Genomic DNA, 13,031 nt, shown 5'->3' on the forward strand with positions numbered 1-13,031 from the left:
TACTGAAGGAGGTCCAAGTACTTTCTCTGTTTTCTTTTCATACACACAGAGGCAGTGCCACTTGTCTGCATGTGTATGTGCATGTCAGGAAGGACATACCATGCAAAAACCCCACTCTGTGATCACTATCCTGTGACCCTCCCCCTCCCTGCTCAACTCCCCTTCCTCAGCAAGCCCAGGCTGAAGTGCTGCTCAGATTGGTGTGAAATCGACATTTAAAGGAGAGTGTGTGTGTAAGCCTGGTGTTGTGTGTCTCAAAGGATTTTGGGCCTTTGTGTGTCAGACCAGATTCATATTGTGTGAGTGTGTGCGTGTTTGTGTGTGCCGTTAAGCTCAGATTGGTGTGAAATCATGGTTTAATGGACAGGAAATGGTGTGCGTTATTTTTGGCGCAGAGTAGAGTTGCCTCTGAAACACCTCGCTCATCACCTCAGAAGCTAATGAGCCACAGTCTCACCAGGAGACCAACACACACACACACACCTATACGATGCCCATTTACAATCATATCTCTATCATTTACTACACCTCCTGCAAAATCAAAAAGTAACACTTCCTTCCATTAACAGTGTTCCTTTTATATGCTGCCTATGCATTCATACTGCAAAGTAAAGTTTGATTTATTATTGTGTTTAGTGGCTTCTAGGGTAATGTTACAATATATTAGATAATTCATTGCTGTCTGATGCTAAAAATAATCTTCACAGAACTGATATGTTTCCAATAACATACCTCATTTAAATAAGCCCTTCCCCAAACAGATCCCTTTTACTTGGGTATTTGGGTCTGTCAGCCATTAATTGATAATGTACCACTTATGGAATCCATACAATATTTCTCCCAACTTTCCAACATATACAGTTTCAGTATGGAACCAGTCAATATTTCAGCGGGTTAATATGTCGTGTGTGTGTGTGTGTGTGGGTGGGGTGGGGGGAGAGAGCAGGTGGGGGCTCCACTCATAGCAGAATGTGTCAAACACAATAGTGCCTTTCTCTTGCATCTCTCTATAAACTGTGACAGTTCACCATGGAGAAAGGAGGGGACTCGCAGTTGGACCATGGAATTTGGCTTCAGATAAGACAAAAATCAAGGTGACCCCATGCCACAGGGTATACAACGCCCCCCTCCACACACACAGAGAGAGAGAGAGAGAGAGAGAGAGAGAGAGAGAGAGAGAGAGAGAGAAAGAGAAAGAGAGAAAATGAGGAGAGAGCTAACCATTTTAACAGTAATTCAACCACACACACTACGGCTGGATGATTATAGAAAAAATTTCTAATTGCACTTTTTCAGACTAGTATCACAAATGGAGTTATGAAATGGCTAAAGTTTGGGGAAAGACCATGCCTGGGCTCCTCCCCTTCACCCTTGCACGCACCCTATATAACCACTCCTCTCCCCTCACATTCTCGTGATGAAATTCGGACCCCTCCACCACCCCTACATCCTCCATTCCATCATTGACTTTGCCTGGCAAGGGGGGGGGTCCGGATTCAGTCTTCACCAGCAGAAGCTGCCCAAATCTCCTGCCCAAGTCCCTCTGAATTCCCCTTCCTTGCCCTGATCACATCAGGAGTGTTCTGCACTTCACAAATATTATATAATACACCATGGTCTAGGTTTTTTGTGTTTTTCAGTCATTGTGATATCACAGAACATCTGTGTTTTAGTTGCATTTGAGTGGACTATAACTTCTCTGGGCAGTTTACAAGGGGTACGTTTTTGCATAAAATTTCCCAAATGTAAAATATAAAACAACATTGCACATGATTTCAGTTAAAATAATAAAATCATATGTAGCTCTATCTGTTTGACTGATTGCAATAATTATTTAAAAATCTATTTATCTTTCTGTCAAAGCACGCAAACACATATCATAGACAAGACACACTGAAAACCAGACAAACTAAAAGGCAAATAGGACATTTATTTTTGTCCAAATCCTTTGCAAGATGTGTCTATAAGAACATAAGGTCAGCAAGTGAACCGCAGACTGGACAGGTGCCGTCCTTTATAAAGTGTCCTGTGTGGGGCAGGAGCGTGGTGTGTGTGGGTTGTTAGATGGGCTCACTCTCATGGCGTTCAAGTGCAGGCGGCAGCATGGTGCCACAAGGACCTTCAAAATGATACCTGATGAAGAGAATAAACATGTTTAAATCCTGTACACTGCAGGGAAGTCACAAGAATTATTATCTGATAACACATCATACAGCAGGTACTATATTTTAGGATGTGAAGCAACTTATGGATCAGACTATCCATAACTCGCTCACATTCACTCACTCATTCCAAAAGAGGCACTACTCAGTGTACCAGTGTACTCTGGTCTAATTACAGAGTTTTACATGAAGTGAAATTAACTACATATCTTCTAGAGAGAATTTTTCAATTTAAAATGATTGTTTATTTTGTAAAAAGAAAAAAAAAGCTGTTTTATTTTATCATTTTATTCACTCATCTATGTGAACACAATTTAAACCCTTTTTTCTGAGTAATGTATTTTGTTAATTTGGACAGTAGCCACACACAAACACACACATGCATACATACACAAAATCTTACAAATGGGAAAATTTCTATGTCCTGAAAAACATTCTCAGAAATAAGCTGGTCTCACATGCAAGAATTTCATATTTTTAGAAAGCAGGGAAATGTATGACTCACTAAAAACTCAGCAATGGTGTTTGTGAGAGAGACATGGATAATGTGCAGGATGACAGTGGTGTGTGTGTGTGTGTGTGTGTGTGTGTGTGTGTGTGTGTGTGTGTGTGTCTGACTCACATAAATCGCATGGTGGCAGGTGTGCACTCTGTGTTAAATTCGGCCACAGGCACTCCTCTAGCTGCCACCTGAGGAGCAAACATGGCTGCTGGGTAAACGATCGAGGAGGTTCCCACCTGGAGATGAGACAACAAATATACATGCTCACTTTAGGACAAAAAATGTGTGTGCTATTAAGATGTCCACAGTGTCAACAGCACTGAGAAAAGACCTAAACCAGGATTGGTAATGATTTCTCCACTGACCCTTCTCACATTCTAGTGAAATCTCATCAGCCCCTTAAAAGACAGATCATCATTAAGCACTACCAAAATCTGTTCAAGTGGAATGCCATGCAATCTACAAAGCCTTGTCACTTAAAACCAGATCAAATTTAACTGAGAATGCAAGAATAATTACACATTGATTACCATTAAGCCCCAGTGATACTCCCAAAGATAAAAAAATAATGAAACTCAAACGTAATCATGGATATTAAACATGGAACTTTATATCCGGTGTTATGAGCTATAGTACACTGACAGATATTACATAATGCCTGTGTGGAACTGCACATTTTGGCACTGCCCTACACTAATAAATAAAGTGAGATTTTGCCCATTACTGAGACCTGAGAAAACAAACATCCAATTCAAATGTAAGAAAATTCAACTGACCCCATAATGAATTTTATTTGTGTGATGCACATTAATTATTTGAGTTGAGTGTTTGAGTAATGAATATATCCCCAATATGGCTGCCACTTTATGCTGTGACATCAGCTGCAAGCTATACATGCTCACAGGCTACATTTGGCTCACAAGCTACACATTTGCAAACCCACTTCTGGAGAAAGTTATTATTTATTTATTTGGATCATAAATCACTTATAATTTTTAGAGAACTTACGGACACTCACAATTAAGCAGAGGTCACATTTTTCCAGTTCCTCTTCCACACTGGTCAGAATATCAGGGTCCAGTGTCTCTCCAAACCACACAACATGGGGCCTCAAAAGACCATGACAACCCTGCCTATCGCATCTAGATACACACAGACACACACACACTACAGTTTTACATTCAATATGGCCAAAAATGCAAAGACACCCACTTGTCTAATGTTTTTTTGTGAGACCAAGAACATTCAAATTGTGGCTCTCATTTCTGCGCTTTGAATTTTTAAAGGCATTTTTTACTAGTTGTTGGAACATTAAAATAAAGATTTGATAGCCTTAGCTACAAATACATTAGTGAGGTCAGGTACTGATATTGGATGTTTCACTTTGGAAAAGGCACTTCATATAATTCCAAAGTATTTCACTGAGTGCCATCATTGCAGTGAAAACAGTTCCTCTTGTTAATATTTCAGTGCCAGAAAAGGTTTTATACCACTCTAGATTAAATGTGGCACTGGTAAGGTAACCATAAGCTCAAGTGCAGCTGCACTGGAGTGCCCCAATTGACCTTTAACTGCACCTAATATAAAATAACTATGAACATTACAGTGCACCTTAAAGTAGCTGAGTTCATAAATTATACAAGGTTTCTACCAACATTTTGACACATAGAATGTGGAGGCCTCTATGAGGGCTGTACTTCTGAGACAGCAGTTTAAATGCTGAAGAGGACAATATGGTATAAATGGAATCCAGTAATTCAGTCACTGCAGTTCTCAGAGGATTCATATTAATGTTTGAGGACATCACATTTACATGTATCTGCTGCCACCTAATGGAGCAGCCGTTAGAACATTGCTTGTCTGTGTCATATCAATGTTATTAGCATCAGAAGAAATACGAGTAGTCAACTACGCTAAATTTCATGACAAGCATGAGTCTTAACAGCTCAACAACACAAGCCAGGACTGCTAGACATTCATGGAATCATGTCTTTAAAACTGCAACTGTTTTCCTGATTATTGGAGCACCATTCAACACTGCTGGAAGGAGATGAATTGGCTTTTGTGATCCAAAACTCACCAACATTAGTACCTGACCTCACTAAAGTTCTTTTGGTTGAACACCATCAAATCATCAGAGAAATATTCCAACATTTAGTGTAAAGCCTTCCTAAGAGAGTTGAAAACATTATAGCATAAAAGTGGATTAAACTACTCATAAAGACATTTATTTCTGAAGTAGTTCATGTTTCTCTATACACATACACACCTGGGAAGATCCTCCACGGGAATTCTTGCATCTTTGGCTTGGGGATCAGGCGCTCTAAGAGGGGAAAACAACAATAACAGAAGTGTAAATAATACTTGCGAGTTCATGGGTTATCTGCCACAGCTGTGCTTGTGCCATATTTACCCTTTCCCTTCCAAAGCAGGGCAAATAGGGCTCTTATGGTTGGCCTTGACTTCACCACAGCTCATACACCGGGTTTTAAACAGACTGCCTAGAAGAAGAGGGAAAAAAAAAACACCAAAGAGACAGTTTAAAATCAGTAGCAAACCAAGAGACCTGTTAAAGTAGTGGCATTTAAAGGTGTGGTTCACAAATTTAAAGGAACAACACTTTTTATAAAATTCAGATGTTTCCTCACCATTTGCTAACTCTTCAGTGTTGGAAACCGGGGTAAATGTGTACGAAGCCTTGGTGTGAGTAAACGAGTAAAAAAAGGTGTCTGTCCCATTAAGCTAGAATTTCTCTCTCTCACTTTGCTCATGGCACAGAAAAGGCACCTGTCGTTCATTTAGAAAACAGAGAGAATACCAAACATTCAAAAACACGAACCAAGATGAAGATATTGCTCTATTCCTGCTTCAAAAGTGTGCGATATTTTTTTTATTGTTTTTTGCTGTTTCGGATTAATTAAGTTAGAGACAGCTGCCTGCATTACTGAAAGTGCTACAAAACAATTACAAATGAGTTTCTGTGGTAATTCAAACAGTGAACATGTTCAAGTCATTTTTCTTCTCAAACATACCATTCCACCTTAAAAGACGCAACGCTTCGGAACATAAACTGGGTTTCCCCACAATTGTAGATGTCCCTGTTAAGCATCAAATAGAAAATAAAATTTAGAAGTAGGGTGGCACGGTGGTGCAGCAGGTAGTGTCGCAGTCACACAGCTCCAGGACCTGGAGGTTGTGTGTTCAAGTCCAGCTCTGGGTGACTGTCTGTGAGGAGTTGGTGTGTTCTCCCCGTGTCCACATGGGTTTCCTCCGGGTGCTCCAGTTTCCTCCCACAGTCCAAAAACACACGTTAGTAGGTGGACTGGCGACTCAAAAGTGTCCGTAGGTGTGAGTGAGTGTGTGAATGTGTTAGTGTGTGTCACCCTGTGAAGGACTGGCACCCCCTCCAGAGTGTGTCCCCACCTTGTGCCCAGTGATTCCGGGTAGGCTCCGGCACCATCGCAAGGGGCACTGTATATGTTGATATGTTGTGATTGAAGTCAAAAAAGAAGTAGAGAAGCGGTGGATAGAAGTTCGTCCTTAGAGACCTGATTAGAGACACAGTAAGCTGGTATATGAACTTCTATCCCCTGCTTCTCTCCTTCTTTGACTTCAGTGCATTTCTTGCTTTACTAAGGCTTTTGGTTCAATCACAACAAATCAACATATACAGTGACCCTTGCGGCCATGGGTATTTCCGGTGTGAGCTACAATGCAGCGTTTTTGAAATGCATGTGTGTTCTCCTTACTGCTGTTGTGTTTTGAGTTTTTGTTTGCTTTGTAAATGTTGTTGTGATGTGACTCAGAGGGCCACCACAGTTAATGCCTTCCTGACAAGTTCATCTGCACATCTTTTCTATGTAACTTTACATGAAATCTCTGAATTAAAAAAGCAACAACACCAGAGAGCTAGTGCATACTCTTCAGAGGGCTCAGTTTTAAAAAAGCATTTTTTTTTATGGGGTGAGTTTCAAGAAAGATAAAAAAAAGATTCTAGATACACTTAAAGGGTTAATTATTGTCTATTTTCTGAGACAGCTTCTGCAAGGAATGTCACAGGCTCAAGGGCAACTGATGTGGACTTACAAGAAGGGCACAGCCAATGTGCATAGGGGTGGTCATGAGCACCCTTTTTGAGGAAAATTAAAGAATTGGGACACCCTAAAAGCCTTATACACTTGCAAGCGTGGGGCGCATAGGTGCAAGTGAGAGTATTGGAACAGGAGGAAAGTATCAGTCACAAACCAACCAACTGCAGTGAAGCTGGATACACTGGGCACTAATTTAATTAGATGTGGACATCTCACCATGGATCTCCATTATGTGTTTGGAGCCAGCTCTATGATGCAGCTCATCAATATTCTGGGTGATGACCACGACAGAACGCCCCTGCTTGCCCAGACGAGCCTCGCATTCAGCTATTGCCAGGTGAGCTGCATTTGGCTCCTTACTACGCATTACCTGTGACAAAAAAAGTGTATTTACATATTAAATAATATCTAAACTTTTGTAGCTTGTGTCAGAACAACTGCTGTTGAAGTGTTATGGACTGTGTTATGCCATAGTGCCGTTAATAACTAAAGACACTGACACTACTGTTAAGGATTACACTGAAGAAGAAACAATTCCATCAGTACAGATTATTGCCAAGTTTTTAAAGTAATATTTGGTAGCCATTATAACATTTGATAATATTAAAAAGTTGTCCTCCTAATATTAAGAATTTCGAACGCAATTATTTTAGTACATTATAACAATGCATTACATGCATGCCACAGGTAATAATATAAACTGCCAAAATATAATGACATTACCTCTCGTCTATAGTGATAGAATTCCCACACCAAAGAAGGGTCACGAGAGAAGGCATGAGGGGTTGCCAGATCCTACAAAGATATTTAAAGTGTGAGAGCAAGTACATAAATCATATAAAAAACAGACATACGTCCATGTTGTCAGTTCCACCATGCAGAAGCACTTTGTAGTTCTACAATTACAGACAGTAATCCACCTGTTTCTCTGCATTCTTTCTTAACACCATGTCACCTTCTTCTTCGATGGTCAAGACCATGACATAGCAGGTATGATATGGGTGGTAGATCATTCTCAGCTCTGCATAAACACTTACGTGGTTGTGTGTGTTAATGACTATTGTGCTAATATGAGTGGTCACAGCAGCAAAAGGTTTTTAAAGCCTTCAGTGTCACTAATGGATTGAGAATAGTCCACCAACCAAAAATATCCAGCCAACAGCATCCTGAGGGCAGTATCTTGTGTTCACTGATGAAAGACTAGAGGGCAACCAACATAAACAGTGCAGCAACAGATGAGCTACTGTCTCTGACTTGACATCTACAAGGTGGACCAATAAGGTAGGTGTGTTTAACTGACTGAACAGTGAGTGGACACAGTGTTTAAAAACTCAAGCAGCACTGCTGTGTCTGATCCACTCGTATCAGCACCATACACACTACACACCACCAGAGTCAGTGTTACTGCTGTGCTAAGAACGATCTACCAACCTAATCACACCTGCTCTGTGGTGGTCTGGTAGAGGTCCTGAGCATTGAAAAGCAGGGTGAAATGGGGACAAGAAAGTATAAAAAAATAGGTGGACTAATGTCTTTAACTGTAGTACTATAAAGGGCTCTAGTATGGTGGATGTAGAATGTAGATAAAAGGCAGTTCCTAATCCATGGAGAGATAATATATATATATATATATATATATATATATATACATACATACACATGCATTATAGAATTATTCTAGTGCATGTGTATATATAACTGTGAAAACGTAATATTAAGTGCAGGTGTTACCTGTGCCTGCCATTTCCTCCAGTAGCCTCCAGCTCCTCTGAAAGTCGGTACACCGCTTTCTGCACTCACTCCAGCTCCAGTAATTATCGCTATGTGCTTAGCCTTAGCAAATTCCTCACGGAACTGTGCCAGATCTGCTCAAATATCACATACATAAATTATCAGTAATACTTTCCAGTCAGATGTTGACAACCTATTGACTGTAATTACTAAGAAGAAAATTTTGCATTAAACTATGCTGATTCACATATCTGATGTCCTACTTGAACTTGGCCTGGTCATCTTAGCTACCCTCCAGGTGATTGGGACACGAGCACAACGGTAAGATGTAAGTGCCCAGCACGTCACTCTCTGCACAATCATTAGTGGTCAAGACTCACACCTCACAGCTACAAATACAAACACAAAAAATCCCATAAGACATTAAAACACATTCCAAAAGTCACTTGTAAACTACCAGAAAAAGATTCCCATCTTAAAATGTAAGAACACATCAGGAGTTGGATTTTTCTGAAATTGCAGACCCACAAACATTAGAAAGCCTAGGTACCAGGTGTTTTTAAAAAAAAAAAAAAAAAGTCATATATATTTCCCCACACAAAACTACAAATGTTTTTACATTAAAACTTGAAAACCACAGACATCATTGAATGGACATTATAAATGTTTAAATCTAACCCAGAATTCCCCATGCCAGCCCACAAGATTAGTCAGGAGTGTTTTTTGAGAAACAGATGTTGATAAGTGTTTCTGTTTATTTTTAAACTTACTGTCATTTCATGTCATTTCAGTGTTTAGCATCACTTCCTTTCAACTACATATTTCATATCCTCATACTTCCAGACTCTCTGGAAAGAATCTGTCACCTTTTGCCTGAAACATGGCCAATAACTACCTACTACCAAAGGAAAAATACTGACTGACATGCAAAAGGACAGAAATCACAAATCTGCTATTTTGTCATGATGTGTAGAAGGAGGCAATCTTTGATTAATGTTGGACCAGTACACAATAATTGATTGAAGTGTTTTTACACGGTTGTATAGAAAGCCAATCAGAATGCATTGGGCAGAATCCTGACAGTGAGATAAGATTAAAGCAATGTAGGTATCAGATTCTCAATCCATAAATGGATGGAGCATCTGCAACTGAGACTACAAAATTCAGAAATTACAGTGAAATTGGAGAGAATGTATATGAGACAAACATTCAGGGTAGGAACATTCTGGCTTACCAAAGGATGCTACAGCAGCAAAATGCTATTCATTTTTGCCATAGAAAAACAGTATAAACCTCTAGTTGATGTTTCCATTAGGCTAATTACAGATTGATGCACAACACTATCAAAACAAAAAACACTGTTTTTTAAATTAAATTGACCTCTTCTAAGGGTATATTATTTACTGTGCAATATATGGTCTACAATAAGCTGTCAAAGAGCCTGGCATATCACAGTAAAGTGGGAGTGGTCTGACTGTGTGTTCAGTTTCTTTTTTTTTAAGCTTCTGATAAATTCAATTTTATTCTGTCATCACAAACTGAACTGACTCAGAATCTGAAATTACACTGAACTTTTTAAAGAATTACCTTACTACATTTTCCTTCCTTGTTCCTTGTAATGTGAATGGATCTTTTTGTTATCAAAGAGCCACATGTTAACATCACATAATCCAGCTAAGAAGAACCTGTCAAACTTGGCAAATCTACTTTTATTATTTCAGTATTTTTATTGGTTAAGTTTGTATTACACATCTTGATTAAACAAATTATAAATTAATTATTTGCCTTTGCTCAAACAACGTGGAATGGAGTGACTAATTTTAAGGAAGTGTGTAGTGTGAATGAAGGAGATATTCGAATCTATAATAAGTATTTTAATTCAGTAGAGACATTTCTTGTCACATACAAAGCATCCTTAATGAAAGGCACATTATTATAATAAACAGGGCCATTGTCTTTCGTGGAGAAAAATAAATAAATCTGAAGTGTCAATGCATTCCAAATATCATTTGAACAAGTACTAACTAAATAAATAAATAAATAAAAGCTATCTATAGTTCAGTCTCAGGCAGCTGAAACACACCTAAGCACCAGCTATATGAAAGTGTCAAACAATAAATATAGTGGAATTTGACTTCCTAACTTGTGTTTATTGTACCTCTAAATTTAGCGAGTTTAGCTTATTGCTAGGCTATTGCCATGAGTAGTGTTGGTTATTTATCTAGCTACATACTGCCATAACAGTCAGTAATAACGGTGTTTTACAGCGGCGTTGTTCAGCGGTTGTCCACCAGTGACGTCACACGGTCGCGTTCAAGAATTTCCGTAGTGAGCTCGGGTTTTTCCGTCAATTTAAAAAAAAATGTCAGTTTTAAAGCAAATTAAACATGCTATTTCATTTTAATTCATACTTATAAATGTCAGTAACTAAAATAATGTGAAATATTCATGGAGGTCCATTAGGTGGTGCTTATCCTTTAACTGTATGGGTATGAGCTGTGTGATCTTGCCTCTCTGATTACGAAAATCAATACCTTCAGTTATGGGCACTTGGCTTTCAGAGCTGCAGTAAGATAAAGTACTTGCGGAGATGGAGGCTGAATCTCAAATGGCTCAATTTTACCTACGTGCACTACGTAGTGATAAAAATACTGCCTCCAATTATTGTCAAATGTATGACTCAAAAGTGATCATTCTGATTTGGGTACGTGTGTGAGAGTCTGTACTGGGTATATAGTGGTTCAAGCTAACCTTGTTGATGTTCGGTATCTTACCTTGAAAGAAACAGAAATGCCCTGACCCTTGTTTCACTTTCTGACTATAACCAGAGTACCTTTCAGTATTAACGTTACACCGTAGCTAAATGTTGCAGTTCAGACATTAACGCAAGCAAATTCCCTTTGTAAATAAATATAAGTTAAGGGCTATTTACCTTGTAAATACTGTTTCCCATGTCAGTGATTAATATAAAGTGACTTAGCTAGCAACTTCTACAAAACTGGCTGATTCGACATTGACAGTAACACATTATCAGCCCACAGAGTCGCTACATAAAATTCATGTGAAGCAGTTTGTAAAAAATGTGCAGGATATTGTCAGGTCTTACCATCTTCCCTCCATCATTTAATCCTTTGTGTGTAAACCATGTCCGTGTGGTCCAAGTGGAAACAGCTATTTCTTATTTCAGCTTTCCCTGCCGCCGATGTAAACACAACAGAGCCAGACAAGTTTTAAACAGGCGCATTTAAAATGTGGAGCCTCTAGTGGAGAGTACACGCCACTGTCCCAACACAGCTCCGCTACAGCGCAGCAGTTCCCGCAATCTGGTTCAGGCTAAAATCTACGGAGCCCCCGAAGGGACATGTGGGGGAAAAAAAGGACATGTGGGGGATTTTTTTCATGATACATTAAAAATGTTTAATACATGTGCGAGAAGTAGTTGCCTCGATGAAGACGCCTTGCGGTTCTAAGCTCTACCCGTCTTGGGTCTAGCGCCTTCAGAATTATCTGGACGTCTTCTTTTTTGACTTGCAGGTTATTCTCTAAGCACTTTGCATGCATCCACCTATAGCCATTCAGTTGTCCAGAAAGCTGTAGCTGCTCTTGAATAAAGATTAGTACCTCAGCTATATCTGTATAACCCTTCCTCCGAAACAGTCTGTTGCGTTTTAAAACATGTTTCAGATGGGGCTCTGATATTTATTATAACAATGTGTTAGTGAGCTCAGAAATGATGTCTTTGTATTTCAGGCCAAGTTCAAAATAAAGTGCTATATAATGGTCAATTTCCATTTGGATAGTTGCAAGCAGGTTGCAAACTGGTCTTAAGCGCTGGTAAAGTGTCCCCTTTATTGCTCAATTTTTTCCCCCTCAAATAAATTATCTGGAGATCCCGAAATAATTAAGGTAAGGGGAAAAAATATAATGTACGAAAATAATTTTAAAAAATCCCCACATGTACTTAAAAAAATTCTAATGTATCATGAAAAAAAATTCCCCCACATGTCCTTTCGTTTTATTTTTATTTTTTCCACATGTCCCTTCGGGGACTCCGTAGGTATTGAGACTATTGCTTGCAGCAACAGCTCACAATAAATGTGTTCATCCAATGACTGCGATTGGTCTGCAGTCAGACGAACAAGATTCAAGTCAAGAAGTCAAGAAATATTATCTTCTCTACACTACACTCCTTAAATAATGCACTTTAAAGTTTTGCAGACCGACGTTAACACACAAATATAAACTTTCACAATGGCATAGGACACCTGTGCAGGCTACGGCATAGGCTCTGCATTGAGTCAATGCAAAAGCAAAAATTGGCCATTAGTGTGTTTTCTGCACCAGGACATAGGGTTTTACTAATTTAGGAACACTAAGATTTGGGTTTTCTGTTGCTGGGGCTCATCCTAGTGCAATTAAATTTCACAGCACTGTACTGGGTGGCACGGTGGGACCTGGAGGTTGTGGGTTTGAGTGACTGTCTGTATGGAGTTTGGTGTGTTCTCCCCGTGTCCATGTGGGTTTGTTCCGGGTGCTCCGGTTTCC

At 39.3% G+C, this 13,031-nt stretch overlaps 1 protein-coding gene across 3 annotated transcripts; it reads right to left on the bottom strand.

The window, feature by feature from the left end:
* Positions 1 to 1,937: 1,937 nt before the first annotated feature.
* Positions 1,938 to 11,781, bottom strand: sirt5 (sirtuin 5). Of its 3 annotated transcripts, none has more exons than XM_066677350.1 (10): positions 11,593 to 11,781; positions 8,750 to 8,875; positions 8,487 to 8,620; positions 7,479 to 7,550; positions 6,972 to 7,125; positions 5,078 to 5,165; positions 4,934 to 4,987; positions 3,683 to 3,806; positions 2,785 to 2,900; positions 1,938 to 2,133 (listed from the first exon to the last, which is right to left on the bottom strand). In XM_066677350.1, exons 2-10 carry the CDS (start codon positions 8,847 to 8,849, stop codon positions 2,061 to 2,063), a joined length of 915 nt encoding a protein of 304 aa, XP_066533447.1. In that variant the 5' UTR covers positions 8,850 to 8,875; positions 11,593 to 11,781; the 3' UTR covers positions 1,938 to 2,060. The 3 variants fall into 3 exon arrangements, with proteins under 3 accessions (XP_066533447.1, XP_066533448.1, XP_066533449.1); XM_066677351.1 differs by lacking the exon at positions 11,593 to 11,781 and adding an exon at positions 11,419 to 11,543; XM_066677352.1 differs by lacking the exon at positions 11,593 to 11,781 and adding an exon at positions 11,261 to 11,393.
* Positions 11,782 to 13,031: the final 1,250 nt, after the last annotated feature.

The sequence above is a fragment of the Hoplias malabaricus genome, chromosome 7 (genome assembly GCF_029633855.1).
Source record: "Hoplias malabaricus isolate fHopMal1 chromosome 7, fHopMal1.hap1, whole genome shotgun sequence".
NCBI lineage: Eukaryota > Metazoa > Chordata > Actinopteri > Characiformes > Erythrinidae > Hoplias > Hoplias malabaricus.